The sequence below is a fragment of the Melospiza georgiana genome, chromosome 14, assembly GCF_028018845.1.
Source record: "Melospiza georgiana isolate bMelGeo1 chromosome 14, bMelGeo1.pri, whole genome shotgun sequence".
Classification (NCBI taxonomy): domain Eukaryota; kingdom Metazoa; phylum Chordata; class Aves; order Passeriformes; family Passerellidae; genus Melospiza; species Melospiza georgiana.
Window position 1 is genome coordinate 12,295,539 of NC_080443.1, and position 13,927 is coordinate 12,309,465.

At 42.2% G+C, this 13,927-nt stretch overlaps 1 protein-coding gene across 1 annotated transcript; it reads left to right on the plus strand.

Moving 5' to 3' along the window:
* The first annotated feature begins 1,117 nt into the window (after positions 1-1,117).
* On the plus strand, positions 1,118-13,458 carry LOC131089506 (galanin receptor type 1-like). The gene is made up of 3 exons (XM_058034287.1): positions 1,118-1,825; positions 2,669-2,734; positions 13,141-13,458. The coding sequence occupies exons 1-3, from the start codon at positions 1,118-1,120 to the stop codon at positions 13,456-13,458; spliced, it is 1,092 nt and encodes a 363-aa protein (XP_057890270.1).
* The last annotated feature ends 469 nt before the right edge of the window (positions 13,459-13,927 follow it).

A 13,927-nucleotide genomic window follows, 5' to 3' on the forward strand; every position in this document is an offset into this window, starting at 1 on the left:
GAAGAATCCCTCAAGAATTGTGAGGAAACAAACCATTAGAACTAACCTGCTTATTACCTTCCTAAACATACGTGTTGTTTCTATAAGTAAGCATTATAACCACACTAACTGAGCCAATAATCTTAAACAAAACTGTTTTAAAAAACCCAAACTTATCTCTGTTCCCTGACAGGGAATATTACAGCTGCTCACAGCTACTAAGACGGAACATTTCCTTTTCCAGTGCAGATGCTGTTGGCACTACTGGGCTGAACCCAAAATGTCTTCAAAGCTATATCAACAAGGTCCACGAATATTCAGGCACTTGGGAATTTGGGCAGATATCCCAGCAGTGGCAGGACCCAGGGCTGAATCTAAAGCTCTCCCAGCTTTTTGTGTTGGAAACACAACTATTCAGATGGCTTTATGCTCTAAGGGGAGCATTGAATACTGTGAAACAAATAAGCAACTAAAATCATTCTCTGTTGATTAAAATAAAGTGGGTTTAGTGGTTTTTTTTTGTCTTATACAGCCAGTAACAGTGCTGCCTCTCACAGCACTGCACACACTATTGTTCAGCAGCTGCTGCTTATCCATCCCTTTGGATGAGAACTGTTTGCTTTTCCCCCTCGAGAGCAGTAATGCATGGGGACAAAGCTGGCCAGGGGTTGTTTTCTGAAGGGCTCAGGTCACAGACAGCATTTGTTCTCTGTGCCACAGCTCGGGGTGGAGCTGGGAAAGCAGGTGTGACAGCCACAGATGCAGCAGCGAGGGAGGGAAGCAGAAGAGGAGGAGCATGTGGAAGCCGAGCTGCTGCTGCTCCGCTGCTGCTCCAAGCTCCCGGGGCAGCCTCATCCTCTGCTCCTCTGACACAGACTTTCTCTGCCACACCAGCACCAACTGCTAAACCTGGATGTCACCTCTTGGATGACACAAATTCCTCAACTTCTTTTTTTTTGCCAATCCCTGGAATAAACTGCACGACAGACACAGAGAACTCGGAAGAATCATCTGAAGAAAATTACTCCTCAAAGGAAAGACACAGCATTGGAAAAGACAAAAGTTCATTCTCTGGCCACCCCACGAAACAACACCTGTCATAAGTCAGGGCTCCAGTGGCTGTCCCTTGCCTGGCTCCATGGAGGAGCAGGAATACAACTTTGTGCTTTCCTTTGGAGCCAACATCAGCAAGTGCAGCCTTGAGACCAACCAAACAGAGGCCCCAATGTGCTGGGCAGGAGTGACCAGGGGCGGCCCGGAGGTGGTGATTGTCCCCGTGCTTTTTGGGTTGATTTTTCTCCTGGGAATGGTGGGAAACACGTTAGTGTTGGTTGTTTTGGGGCGTCTCCGGCCCGGGGGCCGCCCGTCACGCAGCGCCACCAACATCTTCATCCTCAACTTAAGCATTGCAGACTTCTCCTTCCTGCTCTTCTGCGTCCCCTTCCAGGCCACCATCTACTCCCTGCCAGAGTGGATCTTTGGTGCCTTCTTCTGCAAGTGGGTTCACTACTCGGCCATGGCAACGATGCTGGTCAGCATCTTCACCCTGGTGGCCATGTCAGTGGACAGGTACATCGCTGTGGTGCACGCCAAACGCTCGCCCTGCATCCGCAGCAAGCGCAACGCTGCCCTCGGCGTGGCCGCCATCTGGCTGCTGTCCCTCCTCATCGCCATCCCCGTGGCCCAGCACCAGGCCCTCATGAGTGGCCACCAGCAGGCACCCAACAGCTCTTTCTGCTGGGAGCACTGGGCAAACGGCTCCACAGCCAAGCAGATGTACAAGATCACCATCCTGCTGGTGGGATACCTCCTGCCCCTGCTGCTCATCACCTGCTGCTATGCCAAGGTGGGTGCCAGGGATGGGAACAATGCTTAAATGGAGGGAAAGATCCCAGACATTTGGTAGCTTGTGTGTGTACACAGCTACACAGCCAACACTTTCCATATCCTCTCCTGGTACAGAATACCTTTTTGAGGTGGGGGAAGGGAAGGAAAACAGAGAATGAAATTTCACCAGCTCACAAAAAGGATTAAAACTACCAAGATGACACCAAGCCCGTCACCCAAACCCCCTAAAGGCTCTTGCTCTTTTTCATATTTTTCATTTTGTTCTTTCTAAATAACAAATGTTTGCTACTGGAAAGAGGAAAACCTGTGAAGGGATAAACAATTCCAGGTTATTGCTGTGTTGTAATCAGGTTTCAAAAAGCTAGATGTTGTTAATTGAGAATTACGTAGAATGCTCCAACACTCCTTACAACCCTCCCTTTGGAGGGTGACCCACTGCATTTTGTGCTGCCTCCAGGAGTGACAGGACAGCCCCACCAGGGCACAGGACTGGCAGCTGCTCTCTGCCCATCAGCCTAGGGAATAAATGAAGACAATCTGAGGCTCAATATAAAATTCACAGTCCATCTGAAAACTCCTGTGGATTTCAGCATAGTGCCAGCTGAGCTCTTGATATATGCTGAACTATTGAAACCCTAGCAGGTTTAATGCTCTTTCCAAACCTTGTTTCTTGAAAGAGAAATTGGAGAGCTTAGAATTCAAAGTCTGAGACATCAAATTCATCTTTGAAGTCATGTTAAAACAATTACTTCAATTTTTTGGTGCTTGTATGAAGAGTTCAAGTATTAATACACAAATTTCAATTTCCCGTTCAATATATTGCTCCTTTTTTCCTCCCAAGGTTTTATACCACCTCCATACGAAAGTAAAGAACATTTCCAAGAAGTCAGAGAGATCAAAGAAGAAGGTAAATATCTTTGGTTTAATCTCTATATTGACTATAATACAATAGATATGCCAGGTTTATAAGGTAATCAGCCTGCTCTGTGCTGATTCCAGCTGATTTAGAGCCTTTACAGTTTCTGCCAGTCCTTTTGCCTATAAATCTTAACCAGATTTAACTATAGGTTGTATTAATTTCTATTGGTTCATTACATTCACTAGCATACACTCAATTTTTTTTGCAATATACTTAGGAGGACCAATTCATAATTGGTCTTACACTTACACTGTCTGCAAGGTTAGAATTCAACTGGTATTTGCAATATTATCTCATAACACAATAACTGTCCAAGTTATAATACACCACAAACAATATTTATTAGACAGGTGTTACTTAGCCTTTCCTCTCAGAAGGTTTTGAACATGTTTTCTGTGTTCATCTAACTTCCACTAGATTCTGATAAGCATCTTTTTCACTACCTTTTCTAAGGCAACACATTATGCAGCAATGAGCTGCTGTGCATTGCCTTCTGCAGGAGCACCACCAGACCTAGATGGAACAGAGACTACCTTGAAGAACAAGGTAGTACTGATTTTTTCATAAATGCTGATACTGCAGCAGATAAACTCGGAATTACAATGTCAAAACCTGGAGTATAATTTCTGGATCAATAGTGCAAACTGCAAAGAGAAAGCAGAGTCAGAGTTTTGTGTGTTTAACAGCTACTATGAGAAAAGGCAACCAAGATGTGTTGACAATTTTGGTAATGTAAAATGCAGAAAAGTGCTAAGAAGCACTGTCCACATAGATTCCACATAGAATCATTTCACAAGTTTGAAAAATTGCTTTAGGTCTCAAAATTACCAAAAAATCCCTAAACTGATTGGTTTAAATTTCCCTCCAGAATTTCCTTACTTATGTATGAATGGCACACTACCTATTTTGTTGCTAATTTTTCAGAGAATACTACCAACAGTTGAAAATTACTACTGTTACTTTCCTGTAAAGAAGTTAAGAATTTCATTTATGACAATGTGTCTACTTGTGTCGTTTTCAGATTTGCTCTGTAGAGTTAGATGAAAAAACAGCACTACAGTTTCCTCAATCTCAAGTTTAGTTATTAGATATTGCCAAGAGGATAAATTTAAAAAAATACCCTTTGATTTTAGCAGTTGAAACAAGTTAGTGGTGCAGCACTTTTTCCTCCCTGCCCTTAAGTATTTCCCTGGCCATTATTATGAAACACCCAACAGCAATTCTTGTTCCATATAGCACAGTCAGACCTAGTTAAATAGGTGATCCTTTCAGATAGAAGAAAAATTAAATACATGCCTCTACACACACATATATCATCCTTCACAATGTGTCTTCTTCCAGCCCTGTCTGGGTAGAAATTGTCCATCTAGCCTTCCTGCATGCCAAACATCTTCTTTAGTGTACTTACTTAAAGGGGTTTTTTGTTGCAAACACTATTCAGTATTTCTCAGGGAGACTTCCTTGAGTTGGTTGCAGACACACTCAATTCTTGTATATTCATTCAAAACATACTTGAAACACAAGAGTGAGAGCCAGTTTTTTAAAGCATATCTTCTTAAGAACACAGATGGCTGTCAGTTCTGTTACTCCAGCTTCCCTCATATGTACTTAGTGGGTCCATTTGTGAAGGTAGTTGTGCTTGGGTTTAATTCATAAACCTCATCAGGGATTAAGTGAAGAGCTTTTGTTTATCTAGCTGAAAAATGTTTGACAAATGAATCTTGATCCACATTTGGAAGGTTAATTTAGGACATACAGAACATTGAGTTTGTTCTGAAATATGTGTGACTTCAGTGGTTAAACCCTGATTGCCTTGAGCTATGAGAGAAAGTGTAGCACAACAACCAAGTCTTGCCACATGAGGTGATAAAATTGTCTGAGTCACATCTGTTAATTCACAGTGTGCATCTTCACCAAACTGATAAGGAAAACAAGATGTCATATTCATAAAAAAGAGGATAGTCTGAAATTATGACCATGCAGTTCCTGCTTCATTCCTATAATTTCAAGAAAACAGAGCATTTGAGCTACATCCTCCCTCTACTCCCAAGAGATTGGGGTGTGGGTTTGCTCTTTTTGGGTTTTCCCCTTTGGGTTTGGTTTCGTTTGTGGGTTTAGTGTTGTTTTGTTTTTAAACAGTAAAATAGCAAATTTAGCAAAAAATTTTTTGTTCAAATCTCCCAATGCTCATCTGGGCTCCATACATGAGTTAAGGTCTCAAAAGAATCAAATTGCTGACTCAGAGTCCTTGTTGAACAAGATTTTCCAGTGAAACAGTTGCCAACATTACCACTGCAAACAGTTTGCTCTGTCACTCAGCATTTCAGAAGCTATAAGAACTCTCCTCAAGACTGAACACTTAAAACATAATTTAGAAAGAAAGCAAATGACATAGAGCTCAGGGAATGGTCTTGCCATAAGCAGCATTCCACATGCTGACTGGAAACACACTGCTATTATTCACCATTATAAGCTGCTTCTGAAAAAATAGCTTTACCGGGTAAGATTTTTTTTAAATGTCAAGACTTATTTCAGGATCTTTACCTTTCATTGACCTTGCTGGAGTCTTGGTGTAATACCAGTCCCTCCCCACCCCCAGATCCTATAACACTGATAACAGGCAGAAGAGACATCATTCTTACTCGCATTGTTTGAGCCATAGCACACAGTAAGAAGCATTACTGGGACAAATCCAAGGTAAAGCCACCAGAAAGGTCATAGAGGAGCTGGTATTTTGTCTGCTATTAGTACACTCTGGAAATCTGGAAACAGCATGTGAACCTCAATAAGACAAACATTTGCCCCACACAAACAGAACAAGTGGGACACTGCTGGATCCAGACCTAAAGTGATTTCTAAAGAGATGAGGATGGAATGGCCAAATGAACAGTCCCAGTGTTGGGCAAGCACATGCATGATTTTCCTAGCTGCACTGCTGCAGCAAAGAAAGCAAAATAATCCTGGATTTAAATTACTCTAAGTATGTGAAGCATATTACTGGAGCCCAGGTACTTGATACTGTAGCTCAACCTCCCCCTTTAAGGTCACACTGTACCATTAATTTGTATCTATATCTTTAAAAATGAAAAAAAAAATTATAAACATTTTTTATTAAATAAATCAAATCTATGGAAACAGGAAACAAAATGTAATGAACTACAGTATTAGGAATTTGTTTTTCCAAGTAGTCTCTTGCTGGATCGTCTACGCCTTTCTGCCTTTTTGTGACACTGCATAGTTCCTAGTACCTGTTCCTTCCAGCTGTGCTCCCTTCCCTCCCTGGTGTGTGCTGCCTGCTCCCTCCAGCTGTGCTCCCTCCAGCTGTGCTCCCCTCCCTCCCTGGTGTGTGCTGCCTGCTCCCTCCAGCTGTGCTCCCTTCCCTCCCTGGTGTGTGCTGCCTGCTCCCTCCAGCTGTGCTCCCTCCAGCTGTGCTCTCTCCAGCTGTGCTCCCTTCCCTCCCTGGTGTGTGTTGCTGCTCCCTCCAGCTGTGCTCCCTCCAGCTGTGCTCCCTTCCCTGGTGTTTGCTGCTGCTCCCAGCAGAGCAGTGCCTGCTGCCCAGGGCCCCCATAGCTACATGAACAGACAAGTGTGTGATAACTCCGTCTGTTATCACAGTATGGAAACAAAACCCAGCTAAAGTTCAATCAGTGCCAGGGGTTTGGCTATCCACAGTTAAGGGGAATTCTGACACATGGAGTGTCAGCACCTACGGAGTGGCACTGCCACCCCATTTCCTCTCAAGGGGGTCTTGTCAATAAGTACCCACTGCTATATGAAGCATCTTCTCTAAACAAAGTCTCCAGGCTTCCTTTCACCAGGATCCGAGACCCAGCTCTTGTCTCCCAGACCACAGTGCAACGAGACATAGCTGGACTTTCAGTGTGGGTTTTATTTCCTGTACAATGTTTGTAAAGTCACTTTTCCCTTCTCTTTCATTACTGGTGATCTTTCTACTGTCTGTCACTGTCCCATTTGCCACAACATCATACTCAAGGTCTGTTATTTGAAGGTATGTAGAGGCTAAAAGGACAGCCTAAGAGAGCTCTGGTTTTCAGAACAGACTGTTCATGGGCAGTTTCTAGACCCACTATTGTAAAGTCAGTTACAACCAGATTTTGTTTGAATAGGTCCCGTTTATGAATAATCCAGAGAGCTCTGACAGCTGTCACCCTCTCCAAGTCAGTGTTCAAACACCTGCTGAAAAGAACAAGTTTGTCTTTAGCAGAATCCTACAAATGCCATAGAGGCACATATAGAAAAAAAAAGAAAAAAAGAAAAAAAAGAAAAAAAAAACCTAAAAGGTTTTTTTGCTCGGGTTGTGATCTTTAAGCTTTTAACTTACAGGATGGTTATGTTCAAACTACAGCAACCTTTCAATTTATGCAGACATGAAACTTTGCAAAAATTTCCCTAGCACAAAGTTTGCTGAATCCTGGCTTCACATTCCATTATCAGGAGAATTTGACCTTTAATTCAGATTCCCACTTTGAAATCTGTATATAACTTTGCCATCTACAAGTCAATTGTTGGACATGCTCAATTTAAAGTGCTTTTCCATTTGTACCATCTCTGCATTAGAGCAAGGAAGATGTTTAGAATTTTTTGCATGCCTAGGCTGAAATTCTGCATGATGAAGTAAGACTGTGCCTGCAGAAGAAAGACATGGCTGCCTGCTTCCCCATTTAATGCCATGCTAGCTGTACAAGTTTGCCAGCCTTGAAAATCAGATGGTGAGATGCTGCAGGATTCTCCTTTGAAGTTTTGGATAATTGTTTTTTGAGGCCAGCCAGCAAGACCACATGCTAAGAAATTCTGTGCACCCCTCTTTGACAATAAAGTGTATTTCAATTCTGTCACCTCTTTTCTCAGCTACTCAGAGTACAGCAAGTCTGTAATTTGGCTCCAAAGAAAGTTAACAATCCCTGTCTGACAGTGCTGCAAAATGTTTCATAAGAGCCCAGCCCCAGGAACTCTGATCTTACATCTGCCTTAAATAAGATGATTTAATGATAGAAATTAATGCAGACTGCTAGACTAAGGTCTAGCAGGGCCCTGTTGTGTTTTACTGGCCTCTGGAGCACACCAGGGTTCCTCAGTGTTTACTCAGTTCTGTATTGTGCATCTTTAAAGAACAAATAACAAGTTTTGCAAACTGAACAATCTGAAACTCTTTTCCAAGTTTAAGAATGTGTCTGGGGATGTGAATTTCACAGCAATTTTGCAAGCTCCCTTGATAGGATAGTAGGAGTTGTGGGACCTTGAGGCCAAAAGCTTCAATTAACAGACCAAATGAGCCACTTCAAGATAACAAATTTTCCCTTTCTATTGGTTAGCTACAACTGAAAGGTGAGCTGCGCCTGCCTGGTGGGTCAGCAAATCAGCTGTTCATTGCTTCCAGAGCTAAGTAAACATAAAGACACACGGAGTTTATTTGGGACACTCCCTGGTGTGCTGCACTTTGAAGGTCATACAAGAGCCTGAGGTAAAAGATACAGAATTCCTGCAAGGTAGATGGGTATTCCTGAACATCTTGGCCAAGAGAGGCAGATAAAAGTTGTGTACTAAACAAATGCTGTGTACTAAACAAATGCTCTGTATGCTAAACAAATTATTTGGCTATTGTCCATGCAAATTGAAGGTTTTCATGTAGACAATGAACGTGATGTTCAAGGCCTTGGTATTTGAACAACAGAAAATACAGCAAAGGAACATGGAAGATCCTGGGATCCATCGAGCAGAAGAATATAATTCAGAAGTGTCATCCTGCACATCGTTTGATTAACAGGAGCCCAGGGCAGCAGGAATTAAGAGCATCATTACCAATTAGGAGGTAATAGAAATATCACAATGCTCATACACATTTATGAATAGAAAGTGAACAAATTTCAAGGGCACCAACAGAGGATATTAGTGGCATAATCCCAGAATGAGAGATGTGCAGATGAGCAGCTGGAACAGTGCAAGCGAGCTGCTGGGAAATGAAGAGTCCCTCTTAGCACATAAAGCAAGTAATCAAAATGAGCTGACAACATCTGAAAATATATTTACTTCAGTCCCTCCTCTTCTTCATGGCATTCAGCTGCCATCTCTGGCTCCAAGAAAGAAGACAGAACAATAAAAAAGAATACCGTCAGTTTGGTTTTCAGATCACTGAAGAGTAGAATTAGACTCAAGTGTAATAAAAAAAAAGACCAAAGAGCAATGAGAAGTGCTTCAGTAGTAATTAAGAGATGTGTGTGCTCTGAAGTAGAGACAGCTGCTATCCAACATCTAAGTTACTCAAGAATAGGTATGCCATATTCTAAACATTTTGCATTTATCACTAAGCTATGGGCATGTTTCTGGAGATCAGAGTGTGCTTGGGACCTTTCTGTTAGAATTCCATGTGCAAAAATGAAAAGAATGTTTGCAAATGCACCAGGGCAAGTCAGATTTGCCAACAAAGCAAACAAGAACGTGGCACCAGGAGTGAAGGAAGTGGCAGATTTCACTTTGCACGCTGACTCACGGACGGACTCTGAGCAAAGGGATGTTCTCCATTGGTATCCCTGAATGTAAAGCCACAGAAATTCTCTTCCTCAGAGGTTGGTAAGCTCCTCCAGCAGTACAGTGGTATATTGCACTAAGCCACATGTCTTTCCTGGTCACTGACACTTGGTCCCTGCAGTATCTAAAAACAAAAGCTTAAGGCACCGTGGGTCACTACATATTTTCCAAGTCTTCACTACTGTAAATGACAAGTTACAGTGAAGTCTGTCACTCTATAGTTCGCCATAATGAAGTATGGGGCAGTAAAAATGTGCACCAATTGTCTCTCAAACTTTAAGGAGAAGAATCTACAAGTTAGAGATGAGCATATCAGAATAAAAGATTTGTCAGTAAATGACATAACCAGACATCCTACCACAAAGCAGTAATAAAGGAAGAGTCATTTGTAATTTGCTAATAAGACAGTGGGCAAGAACTGGGATAGACTTCTTTATGCTTCTTCATTTAGAATTATGGAAGAAGAAAAGGAGGAAAAATAATCTCAGGAACCATATTCAGGAAACAGCAGTTGTCTCACTAATGAAGCCCAGTTTGTCTGCGAGCCAGTACTGTTTAATAAAAACCTAATTGAATGTTCTTTCACATTTCTGTGTGGCTGAGGTACACAGTAGAAATGGATGGTCTGATCAGCTCTGAAAAATGATGTGCACCTGGGCTGTCTCCCACTGGGACTAAATTAGGAAAGTGACAAGCCCTCTACCCCTCTAGACTGTTCTGTCCACTTTATATTTTAATTTCGGGAATGTTTATTAATCTAACATTCAGGTGGTTCTTCCTAAAATATGTAAATCCATGGAATACTTGAAGCATTTGATTCATTAAAGGCAATCTTAATTTTGCCCTTGACAAGATGCCTGACAAGTTGAAGCAAGAAACTTCATTAAAAGCTTATCAAGGACAACAGCTCTAAACACAATTAAATGTGAAAGACTTCATCATCCTCCTGAATGAGGCATCTCACCAAAATGTTTTTAAACACATTTTCCAATGCTTGTTGAAGGATGAGGGAAGGCTAAAAGCAAGAAATAGCTTGTCCAGGGCCAGGGGGAAAAGTAATAAAAGGGCAAAACAGACAAAGAAATGCTGGAAAGCATAAATGAGAGGCAGATGACCTACAAAGATAACAAATGAATAAGCAAGTAAATTCAACACAATCTGCACATGACAGAAATGGACAGGGGGAAAGGGAGGAATAACAGAAGTTCATTGAATTATCTGACATGCAAAAATATCTCCTTGTCTTCGTCATCATGCTATTGATTCACTGTACAGCTTCAATGCACTTACTTTGCCTGTACAACAAATACACTGTAAGGAATATCCTGGAGATGCTTGAAAGATTTCTAGGAGAAGTAAGAGAGACTGAGGTGGCCAGTAATGGCCATTGTACGCTCTATTATGGACCCACCAAAATTTCAGAGTCAAGCCAGAAGGTTTGCATTAAGTGGGGACAGCTTGATCAACAGTAATGCAGTAACCGTGCAAACTGTCACAGCTCATGGAAGAAGCTCAAACAGTACACAAACTATTTGGATCAGTCCTCCACAGCTGGTCACAGTCTACAGTAACAGTACTTTAAGCTACAGCAAAGTTACCACACTAAAATCCAAACAGTGTTTTGTTTCAGTTTCCTCTGTCTTAACTACATATTCCCTAACTTGAAAAAACAGACAGAAGTTCCATTTCCAAAACCTGTTTCTTGAGTCATGAATCACATGTGAGTGCTCTAGTATTGTCTGTGTTTTCCATCTGCAAAATCCCAAAAAGCTGGACCCCAGAAACAGTTCTGTGCTATTACATAGCAACTGCAAACCCATTGTGTAATACTCAGCCCTACGTTAAATGCACGGTTTGTTATTTCACAATAAAAGGGGGGGAAAGCTAGGTATATAAGCCCTATTCAAAAGCATATTTCAGTGCTTGTAGCCCCCTAATTTAGGCAGATGGATGCTGTGAAAGGTTGCCTGGTAACAAGCCTTAGCTACTTAACATTGCTAGAGGGTAAAGAAGTAGCAGCATTATTGCTGGTGAAAGCTAATGATGGGACCTGTTTATTAATCATTTCTTTGGTACCCATCGTACCACAGCAGGTGAGCCAGACCCCACAAGGCCACTAGGTGTGTGTCCTTCAGTGTCATCAACTCCTAATCATTCCAGTCTATTTTTAAGGACATCATCTGCCTCCCAGCATGGTTGGTTTGAGGACACTTGGCAGGGTAGTTTGTTCACTCTTAGGGGAGCTTTGTTAGCTCAGCTGTCTGACAGCATTCTGGTAGGTGAAACAAGGAAGCACCTGGAGTATGCCAGGTACACAATGAACATACAGGTTATTGCCTTTCAAAGTTAATAGAACCTTATTTGAGAGACCCATTTGACAGAAATCCCTTTTTTTTACTTGTATTGTAGTCTTGATCTAAAGTAATAACATCTTCCTTAGAGAGGTTAATGGGTTTAACTAAATGTCACCATGATAACCACTGACTAAACAAATTTCTGTTCACTAGAAAATCATCCCTTTTCTAGGAAAGGAACTTTACACTATTGACTTGAAATCATGCAAAGGAATTATTGACAGAAACATTGACCTAGACTAGTAAGGCAGTAAATCTTGAACTGAAATGTAACCTGATTTTAATTTTAATTTTTCTCCATTGCTTTTCTGCTACTTGTACAACAATTTTCCTTAGGGGAAGGATATAATCTGCACGTTTGCAAGTTGTTACATTTATTAAAATGACAATATAGAAATGAGAAACACTAAATACCAAAGATAAAAAGCAGATTCTGCAGAGAACAAAGTGGGGCAAGAGGAGGGAAGTCACAGCTGTGCATATGCTACAGAACCCCAAAACTGAGGGTTTAAATACAAAACAATTGCTCACCTTGCATTACCATTTTTATTTTTGAAATTTCTTTAAGTCAGGTAGAATTAGCCCTACAAAAACATCAGGAAAGGATCTTAGGGCCCCCAAGTCAGTAATCTCTGAGACTTGCCAGGCATTCCCTGGGTGTTCTAGAAGTAGAAAGTAAGAGAAAAGCAACACTACCAGCTTTCCTAAACTTGGAAAGTGCGGTCCTGCTCCCACAGGCCTCAGGGTCTTACAGAAAGAAAGTTGAAGTGAGTTACAGCTTAATTTTATTTACTGTCACTGTTGACCTTCATTTTGTATGGAGATTTCAAAGATCACTGTTTTCAGGAAAATTTTACTTCAGGTCAAGCTTTGGAACTTACAAATGACAGACTGTGTCAGATGCTGGCCAGCTAAGCGGGGAGCAGGCACTGCAGGGACACACCTCCAACCCAGGCAGCACAGGCTGGGATCTCACAGGCACAGGGAGCCTCCCTCAGGTCATCACCCAGCTAGGAATATGTCAATGAGCACTGTGTATTAAAAAAAAAAAATCCTCTATGCATTGGTTTTCTGAGTTTCTTCTGTAATAGGGAAGATACTGGAAAAACCTTTCACCTCAGGCCAGCCTTTGTTACTCCTCTCAGTGGCATGCTTACTTGGAAGTTGTTTTCCCCTGCAGTTATTTTCCATAGCCTCAGTGTTCCTCACCCTCTAAGTGTTAGGAACTATTATTTCCACTCTTCCTTGTAACACACTGCTGCAGCTTTGAACTGTTTGAAGTTTTATGGGCACTACCTCAAGTGTCTACAGTTATTTGCTTGAGCTAAAACAAATCAATCCAAGTTTACCAGGGTTTTTAGCATCCTTTTTCATATTGTCATGATTTGCCCACCTGGCAGTTGTTAGTGTTGCCTGACAGGAAAGCAAACCCACTCATCCCACAAGCTCGCTTGCTTACCGTGACCATTTAATACACGATCTTCTCTTCTCCAGACGGCGCAGACGGTGCTCCTGGTGGTTGCTGTGTTCCTGCTCTCCTGGCTGCCACACCACATCATCACCATGTGGGCAGAGTTTGGGCACTTTCCCCTGAACAACATCTCCTTCACCTTCCGCATCATCTCTCACTGCCTGGCCTACGGGAACTCCTGCATCAACCCCATCCTTTACGCTTTCCTCTCGGAGAATTTCCGCAAGGCCTGCCGCCAAGTCTTCAGCTGCAAGCTCCTCCTGCGGCCCGTGGCCGCTGAGAAACTGGCCAGAGTGCGCATGGAGAACTTCTCCACCACCCACTCCACCACAAACGTGTAAGCTGGGCTCACAAATACCTTTCAGGAGGAAGAGGAGGGAAGAGGGTTCTGTGTGGGGAGAGCATGCATGCAGGTGCACTCCAGGGAGCAGTGGAGTCTGCAAAAGTGTGCACTTTGTCAGGCTACTGGAGTGGTAGGAGACATATTTCCCTCTCACTGTGATGACATGTGACAGAGCCTTGTACCTTGCTAGACACTGGGCTAAGTGCAACAGAATTATCTGAATGGCCATAAGATAGAGCCCAAATGAAGTTGAGTTATAACCATAGGACCTAAAGTAAGATTTACACAGAAGGCAGAATGTGTACAGACAAGAAGAGAACAGTTAATTACATCTGTAGACAATCATTGAGATGTGGACAATGAGTGATGCAACATTCAGAGAGCAGTTTGGGAGAAGTCAAACTAAAGTCTTTGGATGTCTGTTTCTTCAACCAATTTGACCATGTGTGAGCTGCATACACATTTAG